This window comes from Synchiropus splendidus, chromosome 6 (genome assembly GCF_027744825.2).
Source record: "Synchiropus splendidus isolate RoL2022-P1 chromosome 6, RoL_Sspl_1.0, whole genome shotgun sequence".
In the NCBI taxonomy this organism is placed as follows: domain Eukaryota; kingdom Metazoa; phylum Chordata; class Actinopteri; order Syngnathiformes; family Callionymidae; genus Synchiropus; species Synchiropus splendidus.
In genome coordinates, this window is record NC_071339.1 from 16,382,377 (window position 1) to 16,397,878 (window position 15,502).

The window sequence follows — 15,502 nt, forward strand, 5'->3', positions numbered from 1 at the left end:
TCTTTAACTTTCTTGCCTGTTTTGTTTCTTCAGTCCTAAATTTAAGGCAGAACGCCATTTCAAAAAAGGGGTAAATGATACCTTTAAAAGGCTCACACAAAACATTCCAAGCCACGTTGATAACTAACATAGAGATGTCCAACAGGTGGCTCACAATCGACAGATCGCAGCACCTCAAGTTGAAGTTCGTTGGTTCACCAAGTCCATGAAACAGAGGTGTAACTAATCCAGCCGGTCAATTCCAAGCCGAATGAATAGTTCTCCAAGTTGCCCTGACTTCAAGTCATTCGTGCATTTTGTGTTCCTTTGTGACAATCTCACAGGCAAAGACATTCAGTTGACTTTCCTACAAATCGAATCAAGTTCAGATGCATTCCAAATTGAAGCCAATAGCGGAGCCGCTATGGAACTTCATTCCACCATCCCATCTATGAATATGTGCACAAAGCACATTAGACAAATAACTTTTGCTTCCTGTAACCTATTTGAATTGTTAAAACACAAGAGGAGCCGTAAGAGGCCTGGCGTTGCTTCCCCGCCGCTGTCCACAGACCAAATTACAGACGCTCATGATTTTATTTACTCACAAAAATCCCATTATGCTGCTGGCACCGCCGACCAAAGTGCTTCCTACACACATTACAAAGGCAGCAAATAAGATGAGCCACTGCTCCTCGGAGCAAATATGTGGCCGTGACATCCAAAATCTGCTTGAAATCTTGTTATGTTGTCCATCAATCGGATGTGAAACAACGATGCAAACGCAGTCATTAGAAAGTCAATAAAAAAAATTACAAAAAAAAAAACAAAAAGCACACCAGTCGACATCTCAGTCAAATGTTATACTATCATTTGTTCAAGAATAATTTTACACTAACCTGCTCATTAAAAAAAAAACACTATTAAAAGAACATCTTTCAAAACAGCACTCTGTCAGAGGTGAGAAGAGAAATCCACTGGTCAATGGAGAGCTCTGTCTTTTGGTTCAGTCCTCATGAACAATCCCCATATGTCCATCCTTCTCTAACTCTTGAACAAGATACTGAGTCACTTGAACTGGCAGTGGAACCATCATAAATAGAAAACACAACATCGAGGCGATTACGATGGTTTTAGAATTTTTTCTTCTCAACAGAAAAATCCTGAAGGAAACATCACAATAACCAAATGAGAAGAAGACACCAGTTGCTCTTGAAAGTTAAGTTTGTTCATCCTGCTTCTGGGGTGTTTCCGCCACTGTTTCAAAAATCCTACCAGAAATGCCTTCAATGAATTACTTATGGCACTGTAAACATACTTATACTGAGATAAAAGTTTGCATATGCCAATGTATTGAAACATTTTAAGCACAACTTCTTTTGAATTACTTTAGTCTTTCTGAAGCTTAATTGCAAGTGTGCATTTTTGTAAACGTTTGTCAACACAGATCAGGAGTGATTCATTTAATTTCTGTTGAATTGTAGGTTTGTTCCCCAGCTCGCCAACTTTCAAGAAAATACTGAAAGCTAACTGTTTTTCAAATCATTATGTCGCAATACAGGATTATAAACAGGACGATTGCATGCATTTCTTAATGTCTGCTCACAACAGACTAGTAACATCACACAGTGACATATGTCAGGGGTTAATGCGTCTGTGCTGGTTCCAGGAGACACAGTTTGGTGATGTACGTCTATTAAAACACATGAGGACCTCCACTGTCACCCACCGCCGTCCGGCGAAGGCTAAATAAAAACAAATCCCTGTTGATTTCATTCCAATTCACTTGGCTGAGAAGCACAGAAATGGAGTTGGCCGCGGAGTGTTAACCCCAGCTCCACCTCTGAAACAAACCAGCCACTAAAACTAATCCACTCAACTGCGGCAGACATGTTTAATAGCCATCGATTCACCGATTCCGACAGTGAACGGGCGGCGGAGCACTTTGAAGGGACTGCCAACACAACAGGGATATCTCAAGTGGTGTGGAAATACGCAGCTTAGGTGTTTAAACCGATAATTCAGAGCCATAAAGCCATTCCCTTTGAAAACAACAAGATCGCGGCTCCTTAAATCTGAAGCGATAAGGTCTGGCTCAGATAAGAGCAGGGGAGAGAGCCTGAAGCTCTTACAGGAACTTCCAGTCACCAAAAGGTTGAGAGCAGCTGTTGGGAGTCGGGACACTTGTCCAACAGTAGCTTTGCTTTGTCTGTGAGGATCTGTGCGCCTCTTCTTTTTGGTAGCAACCGCCAGACATGAAGCCTTCACAGCACAAATCATTCAAACATCTCGGCCGACTGAAGGACGTGGGAGAAAATCGCCAACAAATAATATCAGTTTTACCGCAAAGTAGGTCACACAGCGATGAAGACTTGATGTGTTGCACAACTTTGGTCCACAATTCTTCATTTACCGTAATCAAAACTCAAACACTGCTACCAAAAACAAACGTTGTGCGATAAAAAACCAGCCATTTGTGGAAAAATCAACATGTCATTGTGTGTACAAGAGGCCTGCTTTTCAGTAGCTTCAAAGAAGCAGAAAACTAATCAAAACCTGACTCTGACACACAAAAAAAACCAGAAAGATGACTGTCAGTCAATGAACAGCGTTTTAGTCCCAAATTTACGAACTATTTAGCACAGAAGTGTCGGATTAAATACTTTCAAACGTCCTCAAGTTGTTCTTTCCTGTCAGTACACGCTGAATATGTTGCAATAGACACGAAATCTTTACAAAGCTAAAGTAAGGTTCGTTCAGCAGGATGTAAAATAAAGACGAGGACGTTTGACAACAAGCACATTTGAGAGTGACTGACTTCGTCAATGTTTCACACCCGCAGCTACAGGTGGAACAAATCAAAACAACAGCGCTAAGAACTGAAGTAGCAGCTCCTTCACCAGCAGTTCGATGTCACACCGACTCAGAAGAGCTTGGACTTACAAGGAGACGGTCCGGACGGGAAGGTCCAGCGGTACCGCCGTCAGCTGCGCGTGACGACAGTCCACCGAGTCTCCGTCGCAGGTACAGTTCTGGGCACAGGGCACGTCTGAGCTCCATCCTCCACCGAGCAGAAGTCCGAGCGTTAGAACGGGGTAAAGGAGACTTCGCTGAAGAGTTCCGAGCCGCCCCGGGGACGCCGCCATTTTGTATCCAGCTTTATTAGCGCGGCCGCGGAGCTGGGAAGTTACCGCCCGGAGAAAGTTTCGCCGCGCATAAATGGTGAGGTTTCAAAGACAAAAGGGCTGGCATTTAACTGCGATTCAGTCAAGATGAGTACGAATCACATCCTGTACACGGATCCAAAGTTTCAGTCCAACTTGAAATAAAAAATGTGAGCTCTATTTCAGGCTCGTTCACTGTTTGAATCTTTTGGAAAAGCCAAGGAGACCCGGGGGTGATGTGAAAACGGACCAGGGGCGATCAAGGCAGCTGGGTCGTATCTCCAGAGGTGTTCCGTTCCACTCCAGCCGCGCGTGTAGTCCCAATCTCGGCAGCGCGACTCCGCAATAATCCAACTTCGGAAAGCCACTCTTCAGAAAGTCTTATCAGGTGCGGTCACCAAATCTCTTCCATCCGATCACAAGTTCCCCTCCTCCTCTGGATCGCGCACTTCTTTCCTGCGCTCTATACTTTCCTTTTTTTTTCCGGTCGAGTCCCACGTTGGAGGCACAACAGCGAGTCCTCAAGATCCGCCCATCGTCGGCTCCGATTGGCCGATGGGTGCTGACGTCAGATTACACTGAGGATATGATTGGTCGGCTGCGATAGTCCGTGCCCCGCGGAGTTGGGGGATCTGTCAGTCATCCGCGTCGGGCCCGCCCACGTTTCCCGCCCCGGAGTGTGAAACCGCACCACCTCGGTCACTCTCACTGCTTCTTAAAGAGACCAGGCCAAGATCGGGCCCAGTAATCGCATTATAACAAGCCACAATGACATAATTGGTTTGAATCCCTGCCACCCGTGCTCTGATTTGAGTTGTTTGTTCTCAGAATTGAGACTTAGAACACAAACAGGTTCAGTTTAAGCGGGTTTAATCCTGAATAACAGCAAGCATTTTGTGATTTCATTCACCGGCTACAACTCTAGTGGAAACACACCGCTTTTGTCTCGCACTTGTTATGAGGTTAGATTGAAGTAGACAACTTTCCTCATGCTAGTAATGGCTTTGTTGAATTCCCTTGCTTTGTTTGTTACTTTTGAAAATGTTCACTTTATTTTTGTCTCGGACTGTTTCACTTGATCATGGGATTGTATTGCGGTAGTTGTTGATGTTGTCACTGGCCTTAACATTGAAGTAATTGAAAGGAGCCAGGTGGAGGATCTGCTCATGTGTAGCGTGACAGCACCATGTAAAACCGGTCCAGAGTTCTGGATCTGAAGCACAACATCTATGCATCAAGAAACATCTACATCAGTAGCATTTTTCTATTGTACCTCACACCAGCTTGAAGTGTCACTCGAGATGTTAAGACATAGAAAAGTCTCCATAGTTCATTCTCTGACGGAAAACAAACAACAGTATAAATACATCACAGTAATAGAAACAACATGATCAAGAATGTTCTAATAAATACGGTTTGTCTGCTGACTTTGAAGATGTAATGCGGGATTTATGCAAATAGTGGTCAATGATGAGTGTTTGATACCAACCACATTTTGCCAATTCCATCAGATGGGTCACTAAAAATAATACCGAGCTCTTATTAAAAAATGTGGAGATAATTTTACCTCTTCATGTGGTGCAGTCGATGCGTGTTGCTGTCTAAGTGTTTTCAGGATTGTGGCGTCCACCTGTGTGCAAATTGTCTGGTGATTTTTGTGTATTCATGTGTGCGACCCAGTGTTTTGCACATCAAGGTTGATCTGAGCCCCGTAATGGCCACATGATAGCACTAAATTCTTCCCAAATGCTGGAGTCGTGTGCATCCATTGTCTGAAAGGAGCACATCTGTGATGAATCAGTCGCCCGTCTGCCTGCAGGCCCCTCCAACACTTTCCTCGTGGCACTGACAGATGGCATTGATTGACTTGGTCGGAGCGTTTGTGGTTGTGCGTGTGTGTCGGGGGGAACATTTCGTTGCTGTCAGTCAGGGAGAGATTCACACCTGCACTACTGCAGGCGCTGGCCGACACCTCCCTGTGCAGGTGAGGCTCCTGTCAGTGAGGAAAACATCTCAGAAATGAGACGCTGTCAAAACACGACTCCGGGATGGAAATATGATACTGACGCGCGAGTTTGGGACCTCAATGATGGTTGTTTATGAATCAGATGGCTCCGTAGAATTTCTCCGTTGTGGCAGCACAGTGGATCCATGAGGCCATTTCACACGTGCACCAAGGGTCATTTTCTTCATAGGGTTTTTCATTATTGCCCAGGTGACCAGTGTTTAGCACGACAAATTCAGTAACTTGAGCAGCTCAAGTCGAGTGTTTTTGTTTGTCCATATGAAGAAAACACATAAAATACATGAGCAAAGTATTTCTGTTAAAAAACACTAAAAACAGTCAAGCAAAAGTAACTAATGACTCACAATGTATACATCAATGTAATAATAATAATAATAATAATAATGGGGCACAAGTTTGTTGATCAAAAATATGTTTTCTTTTGTAGCCTAAAAATCGAAATGAATAAGAATTTGTGGAAAAATGCAGAACTGTTTAAAGAAAGAAAAATCTGAAAAAAAACCCAACTAAGCAAATGAAAGAAAAATGTATTTTAGTTCATTCAGTGAAGATATATCAACACTTAAGGATCTAGGTTCTTTAATTTGTCAATAATACTGAATAGTATATGTATTTATATATATAATGTAGGATATATATATAAAATATTAATGAAATACCTTTAAAATTCAAAACGAAAAATTTTGCTGAACATTTGAAGATAATGAAAAAGCATGAAAACAAACAATTGCATCAGAATATTTCAAAACTATAGATAAAAAATGGACCAAATTAAATCCCAATAAAACACTGCTAAACATGAAGCCTGTTGCACCTTCAGGTAATCCTTATGATGATGATGATGCCGATTTTGTTTTAGTGGCTGTTCCAGGATCTATGCGTCTGTGAGGCCTGATGAGAAACATGGATATGAGGTGATCGTAAACAGATGATCTTGTTTCTCCTTTAACGCAGATTTAATGTTGGAATATTTCAGTGTGCTGATGTGTCGCCTTCCAACCGGCGGTGTGATGTGATGGCAGCGGAAGGATGGATCCGATCTGTGGCGATTCATCACGCTCGACCTTCTGGAAGCTTCAAAGATAACTGCCCATCTGCTGTAGCTCTTTGTCAGCTATAAAACGGAGAGGCGTGAAACCTGGCCAAGTCATCACATCAGGGCGGCATGGCTAACGTGTGCAGCAGGAGCGTGGCGATGCCTTGCTAATGGGAAGCAGAGGCAGTTGATCGTCAGCTTCCTGCTAAGTGATGGAGACTAGAAGGAGAGGACAACCAAGGGTGATAATACACGACAAACAGCAGCTCAAGAGCAGAGTTGGAGCAGTGGTGGTCCTGTCTGTGAAATCCTCTCCTCACCTGACGCTCAAACAAATAAATAAATGAATAAGGAACAGATGTATTTTTGTCTCATGTCAACCAATACTAAGATCCAAGACTTCTTCAGCTCAGCTCAGGAGTCTTTTGGAGCGGGTGGCTCACAGCAACCGTCTATAAATAGCTATCAGAGGAGGGCCATCAGAGTCCATCCCCACACAGGTTAAAGGTCAAACATGTTACCGCTGTCACTCGGATAGATTTCAGTACCACGTTGCTGCTCTCCTGGCGCCCAACACTGGTGTGTCCTTCAACAGCACAACACGACTAATATTTAGTCTCACTGTGACACCAGGATCAGTCACAAGCTCTCCATGTTGAAAGAGTTTATTGGCGAGTTGATATAAGGAGAATGTCAATATCATCACAATGTTTACAGAGGGAGACATGCTGTGGAAACACAAAGCAGTTGCGTGACAGTTAGGTGTTTGGATTATGTGAGTCACACAGGTTCGTTTCACATCATGAACTGGTAGAAATGTTTTTAAAGTGTCTGTCTGTCTTTTTCTATTCCCGTCCATCCCTCTGTTCATATAATCCCCGCTCTATCTGACTGTGTCCCTGTCTGTCTTTCCTTCAGTTCATCCATCTCTACCAGTCTGTTTCGATGCCTGTGTCCCTCTCTCTTTCTATCTCTCACCATATCCTCCTGTCTGTTGTCCTCTCTGTGTGTTCATCTTTATCCATGTTACTAACAATCTCTGTTGCTCCGTCTCACTCCAAAACTATTTGTCTCTCTTAATCTATCTCTGTCTGTATCCCTGCATCCTTCCGTCTGTCTCTTGTGTGTTTGTCTGTCTTTTGCTGCCGTCACTCTGGATGGGGAATGTTCCGGGACACTCAGCCAGAGCAGCCTGACCAGGAAGAAGACACGTGTGTTCCAGGAGGATCAGTGTTGCCGTCACTGCTGTGTGGGTGAATCAGACCCCGCCATGCCAACTTTCTGTCTGCTCCCCGGCGAGCAGCGAGAGACAAACCACACCACGTCTCAGAGAACCTGTTCCATCACGAGCGAGGCGTGGCGAGCGCCGCCCGCACCGCGTGTTGTATCAACAGTGTCAGCGGCGATGAAGGCGAGCATTGTCGAGAGCTGCCGTTTGTTTCCAGCTCTTTTCAACAGGTGTTTACGCCGTCGCACATTTCTCACGTCCACACGAGGTGCAGGCTTCTGGGTCCTCTGACAGGTGGGGCGGGCGGTGAGCTCGGCGCTGTTTGCTTTAATAAGCCTCGTCAATAGAATATTTCATAAAAGAAGCGATGGCCTGGAACGCTTTTTGTTCTGAGCGCAGAGAGGAATGTGCTTGTTTCAGTCTTTAAAAGGTGACCCCTGTGCTGTACGTCTGCGCTGGCCAAACGGCTTTTTGTCTGCCAGCGCTCTTTGTTTCTGTGTTTTTAGTGTGAATGCAGTGGAACTGAGCGAGGAGCTCGCTCTCTCTCTCTCTCTCTCTCTTTGTCCTACACTCCTCAATACTGGCTGCCCACAAATACTTTAACACATCATTGGTGGCTGCTTGGAAAGTACTTGCTCAGAAAACTCGTTGACCTCAACAAGCAAATCAAGCCTGTAATGTGTTAATAACGCCACTGAAAAGGTAAAAAGTATAATTTTTATGTGAAGGAATCTTCAGAAAGAGCTGAGCCAGAAGACAAAGCTTTCCATGTGTTTTTTTTTGTAGTGAGTCAAAAAACAAGAGTTTCTCTGTCCAGTCTGTCTTAGTGAGAAAAGCTTGGTCATCCAGGAGAGACTCAGAGTAGAAGCACTGCTCCTCCAAGTGAAGACATCTAGTCAAAGTATGCTGGACCAGTGAGATGTCCAAATACGAGGGCCTCAGGAAGACTGTCTTAGCGAGAAAAGCTTGGACATCCAGGAGAGACTCAGAGTAGAAGCACTGCTCCTCCAAGTGAAGACATCTAGTCAAAGTATGCTGGACCAGTGAGATGTCCAAATACGAGGGCCTCAGGAAGACTGTCTTAGCGAGAAAAGCTTGGACATCCAGGAGAGACTCAGAGTAGAAGCACTGCTCCTCCAAGTGAAGACATCTAGTCAAAGTATGCTGGACCAGTGAGATGTCCAACTATGAGGGCCTCAGGAAGAGCCGGCACGCTGGAGAAATGATGACACTCTCTTGACCTGGGAACAGGTTGGAGTTGTCCCAGAAGAGCAGAAGATGGTTCTACCGTCTTCCATCTGCAGCAAAGTAAGAATTAAATTTCATATACAAGACAATAAATATTAAAACTTTGAACTACAGGCAGTATGGACCTCTTCACTTTGCTGCAGCCCCTGTGATCTTGGATATGCAGGAGAAAATGGACTTCCTATTAATGTCCTCACAAGATGTTTTCATAACTGGACAGAGAGAAAATGTGTGTTCGTCATCCATGCCACTTTTGGTACCTCCAGCTTGTACCCGCTATGCTAAAGTCAGCACCTCAGGATGAAGGTCTAATCTGTATTTGTAGCTCAGTTGGGGGAGCAAACCTGGATGAGGACATGCTCCTCACCATTATGTTTGCGTTTTTTTAAATTGTTTAATAAAAGTTTCTGCAATCTCAGCACAAAAAGCACTCCCTCCGAAAAGACAACAAAAACTGTTTCACTGTCATTTTCCTGGTAAAAAAGTCCCTATGCTCTCAGAAACATTGATGATCTTGGCACAGGTGAACCAGGAAGTGGCACTAGCATGCTACGCTGTTACGACTACTCTTCTGCTTGCCCTCTTCGACAAAGAAACACGCGTTGAATGGTGAGCTAAAGTTAGCGAAAGCCAATATTGCTGTGTTAGCAACCACAAACAACCCATGGATCGCTGAACGCCAAGTCGAACTCACAGACAGGAAGCAGTGTGCCCTCCGAGTTGTGTCCCTCCTGGTTGTGTCCACTCGTGGGCACAGTGTTGCAACATCCCCCGAGCTGTTTAATTGTGCCGCTAGATTAGCGCGCCCCTCCAATCTAAACTCAATTAGGCCTTCAAACACGTCCGGCGGCCGCGCGGCCCGAGCTGGAAAATTCAATTTGTTTGAGGTAACTGGAAACCACAGCATGGTCCATATGGCTTCTCCCCGAGGCACTTGTTGTGTACATGTTTACGAGCTTTGTTAAGTGTTTCATTAGCCGTGAAGAAACCACAATTAGATGGTTTGGGGACCAAACAGCGGCTCCATTCAGGAATGTATTTCTTCCACAAACCGCATTAACTACTGTAATTGCCCTGAGCCGTAGTTGGCTGCATTTGCGCTGGGACGGTGAAGAACGCTTCCAGCTCTTCCCCGCTTTATCCTAAAGACGCGGCGGCCGCCCCCCCGGCTAGCTCATGAACAGAAGAGTGAAATTCCATCAGTGAGGAGAAAAGACGGCGTATTAATCAAAGCTTTTCTCTTCCACCAACCTGCTTCTCTCTCAACGGAGGCCAACTCATTAGCCGCGGCTTTGGGAGATGTGAAGCACAAAAAGAGAGAAAAGGGGCGATGCCTCCTTTTTTCCTTTGCCCTCCTGACAAAGTGGGGCTCGGTGAATAGCGAGCAGGGCTGAATGGCACTGAAGGAGTGGGGCTCGCTCATGCAGAGCGCTTCCAAATCCTCTATACCTGCCCCGGAGAACAGAGCGGCCAGCTGCTGCCGCCGAGCCGCTTTCCCTGGCTTCAATAGAGACGCCGGTGAAAGGAGCCCGGCAGCACACAACAGGGAGATTGAGAAATGGAAGTTGGAGAAGGAAGCAGCCATTGCATAAGAGTGTTGTTAGGCACCCCTCCTGCTGCGGTTCGGGGGCTCCGGGGGTCGGCCTGTGATGGCCGAGTGAAGCGGCTTGGTTTCATCAATCATAATGGAAATTAGCGTCTTATAATGAAGCGGTTTCTTTATTGGGGAGTTCAAAAGCGGGAACTCATCTTTGGAGCTTGGATCTGGGGAGGCAGGACAAATGCAGCTTGGCAGGGTCCCTGAAGATCTTTCGAAGCATGTATACAGTAGAATGACGATGCAACAGCAGGGTGCCGAACCCTTTCATCTGAAAGGAGATTCAGGGTTCATAGTCACTGGTCAGTTTACGATTCAACTGTACGGGTCCACAGGGCCACATGGTGGGTCTCGTGGCAACAGATGACAACGTGGAGATACAGAGAGTCAGGAGGAGAAACACAATCTTCATTCCAAACCCGTGAGGCAAGAGATCAAAGTTGTGTGCCAGTGTGTTGAATGACCACAGCTGGATTTACATTTTCTCTACAATGTTGAATCAAACATTTTGATCTAGAAATGTCTGAAAATGGATGGAGAGATTTCTGTAAATTCAGGTTAGTCTTTTTTTTGACTTGGTTCATGTCCAAGGGTTGAAGCACTTTCATGAAAGCTATGGAAGCTTCCAAGAACCTTTCTGTGACCAATCGTATGGAAGGTTTAAGATGAGGAGTGAAGTCTCACCAAGACTGCGATGACATGCAGAGAGTAGCGCAACTAAGATAATAGCTCGAATAAGCAGCAGAGTCTGATTGCATCATGTTCTCCTGGTTTACATGCAGTGCTCTGAATGTCGAGCTATGGGTAGGTCACCTCCACGATAAGTGGTGGTGCTGTGAACTTGTCAGTCCTTCTGGTTCCCATGACCGTGGAATAAGAGCAATCGAAGTCTAGAGGTCCGTGTCGGAGCGATGGAGCTGTCATCATCTTTTACATGCTTCCGTCGGAAGGTTATAGGAATAAATTTGCAAGTTTGTAGTTTGTTGGCCTTGTATTCATTCATGATGTCTAGTATCTGAAGCACAGTTGCACTTTTGATCACCGTCGTGAGCCTCGACAAACTTAGCACACATGCTAATGGTTGCTAACATGGAGGCAATGTCGTCTCCTTAAACCAACACATCACGTCTTCTTATCTTTCTGTGGGAGCTAAAGATAAATATGACCTGAGCGAAGGACGTTGAGGACAAATCTACACATTTACAGATCACAGCAGATATCAGGTTTGTCATATGTTGACTGCAGACATCGGCTGAGACTGAGGAGTACACATACTGCGTCAGGTTACACACACGATTTCTCCACTGTATAGAAGCTTATTAGACAGCATTAGACTGTGGTTAGTCCAGGAGTTCTGCTGCGTAGTTGAAGCTCACGCACGTACCTCACCCAGTCTGGTCATAGTCCAAGATACTGGGCTACATCGTAGCTTAGTCCAGCTATTAACCAAGTTAATAAAAGAGAAATTCGGATTTCTCTCCGGTAGTCGGACTAAGCTGTTTGCATACATGTTAAAAGTCTATACTCACGCAATAATTCGGTTTTCTGAGCCGTCGTGTAACGGCAGTCACTGTGTAGGACTACATCAACCAATGTACAGACCCTTACCTATGTGAGGGATGTATGAGGGAATGCTGAACATGAAATGGTAAATTCTGTTTTAGTAAACAACTACGCCCAAACGAAATCACTGACAGTGATGTACGATACGCCACATGGACACTCCACTTAGTTGAGCCCCGCCCTCAGCAGACTTGAAAGTCGGGTTGGGCCTTATGCTAGACTCACACGAAACAAGGTCTTAAGTCGCTTTGGTGCAAGTAGCATGTCCTGTTGCCAAGTCACGTACGCACAAGCATTTGTGACCAGAACATATGTAGGTAAGACCCATGTTGTCTTCATGTCCTGAAAGAGAAACAGCATTCAGTGATTTCATTCTAACACAGGAAACACAAAGCATGAAGGTGACTAAACAGACAGCGATGTGACATTTGTCTTTGACTCACAAAACCAAACCAGTTTTCAGTCCCAAGAAACGTCTCATGACTTCTCCAGTCAGCAACGCTGCCATGCTTAAATGAAAGATCATTCGGAAACCCGTTCCACTGTCCCAGTTCACCCACACATGCTCACAGATGACCAGGAAGCTTGTACAAGAGCGTGTCCAATCCGAAGGATATGGAAATCCCATCATCGTAAAACATAAAACTCTCATCCAAGCACCCGGAATAATCACCCAGGTGGTGCACATTAGCATTCCCAACCAGCTAGATGAGTTTGGTATGAAAGAGACACAAAAGAGCCTCTTTATATTCATCTGGTGTTGTCATTTGTACACAGAAGGTGTGTAGATCCGTGTTTGCTTGGCTCCAGGACGGGTGAAACGCAAGCGTTATCACGCTTCACTTCACCGCTGAAGTCGCTGAACAGGTTACATTCATTTATACATCATTAGTCCCTGACAGCTACTCGCTGTCGTTCACGCTCAACTGGATCTGTTTCACCTTGACCCACTTCCTGCAGATCTAGTTGACCTTTCGCACCCTGGTCACACTGCGGTGATTTGTTTCACGTCAAAAGGTGATGCGCCGTCTGGCTCCTGCGCGCACGCACGCACACACACCTTCTTTTTGAGGGAATTTGTTTTGCTTGTGTAACACCTGGGGCAGTTTGTGGCCGTGAGCGTGACAAGATGGATGCAGCACACACAGGTATGCAAACCTGGCTCCGACCACAAGCGCTCTCTCTGTTTTCATGGTGATTTCACCTCAGCATCTGCTCACGTCCACGGAACAGTCGCACAGTTCCCTTTTATTTTGTCCTTTTGAGAGGACATTGCCCAATGAAATGTGAAATATTCTCACTGGAATTTCCAAGAGTAATGCAGGAACATGTTTCTGTTGCAAACCTCCTGATACACGATGTTCTTCGTTTAGGAAGACAGAGACAATCTCACTGAGAGGAAGCTGACTGCACCTTTTCCAAGTTGTTGGTACTGGTATTCTGCACAAAGGGCCCGAAACAAGGATGAATGCTTCACAAAGGGATCCTCAAGGACTCTGATGGGACTCTCCCACTGATCCTCCGAGACCACCCCCCAAACAGAATTGCAAACAGGACCCTTTAAGACTCTAACCAGACAAGACCGTCTCACAGGCCCGAAGAGGTCTTGCAGGGACTGTCACAGACCTCGATTCCCTCGTGCAGTGAGCATGTACCAGCCCAGCGCCCGCGGAGTGAGAGGTGGAACCCCAATATGACCCGATGATCAAAAAAAGTCCTATAGGGATCCTCACCGACCAAATAGCTCAAAATGTTCACATATCCTCAAACTCTCATAAGTCTTGCCCAGTTCCAAACCCTCATCTACCCTACCAAGACCATCCAAGATCCTCAACAGGAAATTAAAAAATGGGAACAGGACCCAAGCAGACTCTCATGGAACACTTACCAGAGCCTACTAGACTCTCACATGACCCTCTCTTAGGCCTGGCCAAGACCCTGAAAGTGGCCCAACATGGACACTCACAGGACTGTCACAGACCCATGTAGGATCATTTTGGACAGTCTTAGAACACTTCCTATAAAGGAGCCCTCTCAGGCACCCGCTAGGCCCCTTAAATGGAAAGAATCCATCAAAAGTGTGTTTGATGAAACTAAACAATGTATCCACCTTTCACAGCTGGATCTTTAACTTCCCTAAATACATGAGAATAAGCTATGAATAAGTACAAAATACAAGTAAACACGTCCTTTGCTGAATTAGCTTGTCAGTATCAGGCCGTCAGAGAGTCAGGAGCTAGTCATGACCTAAACTTATTTTGGTTCCAGTATGTCCTATTGCTTCCTCGCCACGGATCCATGGCAGCTGCATTCAGCTTGAAAGAGCAGGGATCTTTCTGATGGTCTGCTCTCTGCTCTGGAATTCCTGTCTCCTATGTTTCTGTGTTCAGTTGTTTGCTCTTCTGCTGTCCTATATTAAAAGATTCGTCCTTCTTTCTGATCCTTTTCAACGCAACAGTGAAGCGGACGAGTTGTTGCTATTGAAATAGACTTCGATTTAATGTTTCCCATTTCTTAAGAGTGACTGTTGAGTCTCTTTGACTCATTATAAAGAACTTTTCTGCTTCTTTTGTTCTTCCTTTTGATTGTAAAGATGATGGACGTTGCATCTGGGTCTCTGCTCCATTCGATCCAAGCAAGGCAGTGACAGCCCTGCAGTGGTCAGTCTCTTCAGCAGGAGCAGAAACCCACACTTATGAACATGAGTTTTCAGTGGATAACTTGTCGTCGTAAATAAGTCATCAGCAGGAAGTCGACCATTTTCACTCCAGTTTGCTTCGCTGCATTCCTAAGAACAAAGTTGACAATATTTTCTCCACTAAACAAACCAACTAAGTGAAGAAGAAAGTCTGAATGATTTCAAGGTTTAATGAACTGAAACAGTTTGAGACTGTCGGATGCATCATTAACTATGCAGCGCTGCTTAAGTACTGTACTGTAGTACATGCAGTTATACTTGTAGCCTGCAGCCGTCAATATATTTCTGCCCCTGGAGAGCTTTAGTAGCTTAAGCAAAGAAATTTGCTCATGAAACTTGTTAATCTCTGCCTTAGATAAATACACATATACACCATAGGAGACGTACTGTACATGTAAATGGGGCATCTATCTCATAAATAACGCCTCCTAAAGCAAAGAATAACAGTGAAGTGCAGGGAGATAGCATTGGAACAATGGTGGGGGTGCGCTAACAGTTCTCACTGAGCTTTTGCAAAGACCTATGAGGGATGAGTGGGATGGAATGAGGTGAAATGAAACACTGAAAATCTAAATAAGAAGGGGAAGGTATGATAAAAAGGTGCCTGATGTATAAGGAATTGTTACTTCTGAAGGCGAGTGCAATTGTGAGGAGATTGTGCGCTATTTAAAGAATATATATATATATTTATATATATATATATGTGTGTGTGTGTGTGTCTTTTTATTTCTGTAAGAATAAAATGGCCAAAAGGGTAGTTTGTAGCAAGAGCAGTTAAAACAAACAAAAAACAACAACAAAAAAAAAAAGTTAAAAATATGAAAATACAAATGTAGTTTAAGATACCAGCAAATGACCACAATTTCAAGTTGAGATAAGTAGTTCATCTTCCTGTAGTTCAAGACTCCCCAACACTCAAACATAGAACTTCACTTTCTTTGAGGCCATTTTGTGGCGGTGCAG

General features: G+C 44.8%; 1 protein-coding gene across 1 annotated transcript in view; it reads right to left on the reverse strand.

Moving 5' to 3' along the window:
* Positions 1-3,656, reverse strand: part of lrig1 (leucine-rich repeats and immunoglobulin-like domains 1) — a 31,964-nt gene extending 28,308 nt beyond the window's left edge. Inside the window, exon 1 of the mRNA XM_053867872.1 lies at positions 2,923-3,656. Coding sequence (XP_053723847.1) covers positions 2,923-3,125 — 203 coding nt within the window. The 5' untranslated portion in view covers positions 3,126-3,656. The remainder of the gene's footprint in view (positions 1-2,922) is intronic.
* Positions 3,657-15,502: the final 11,846 nt, after the last annotated feature.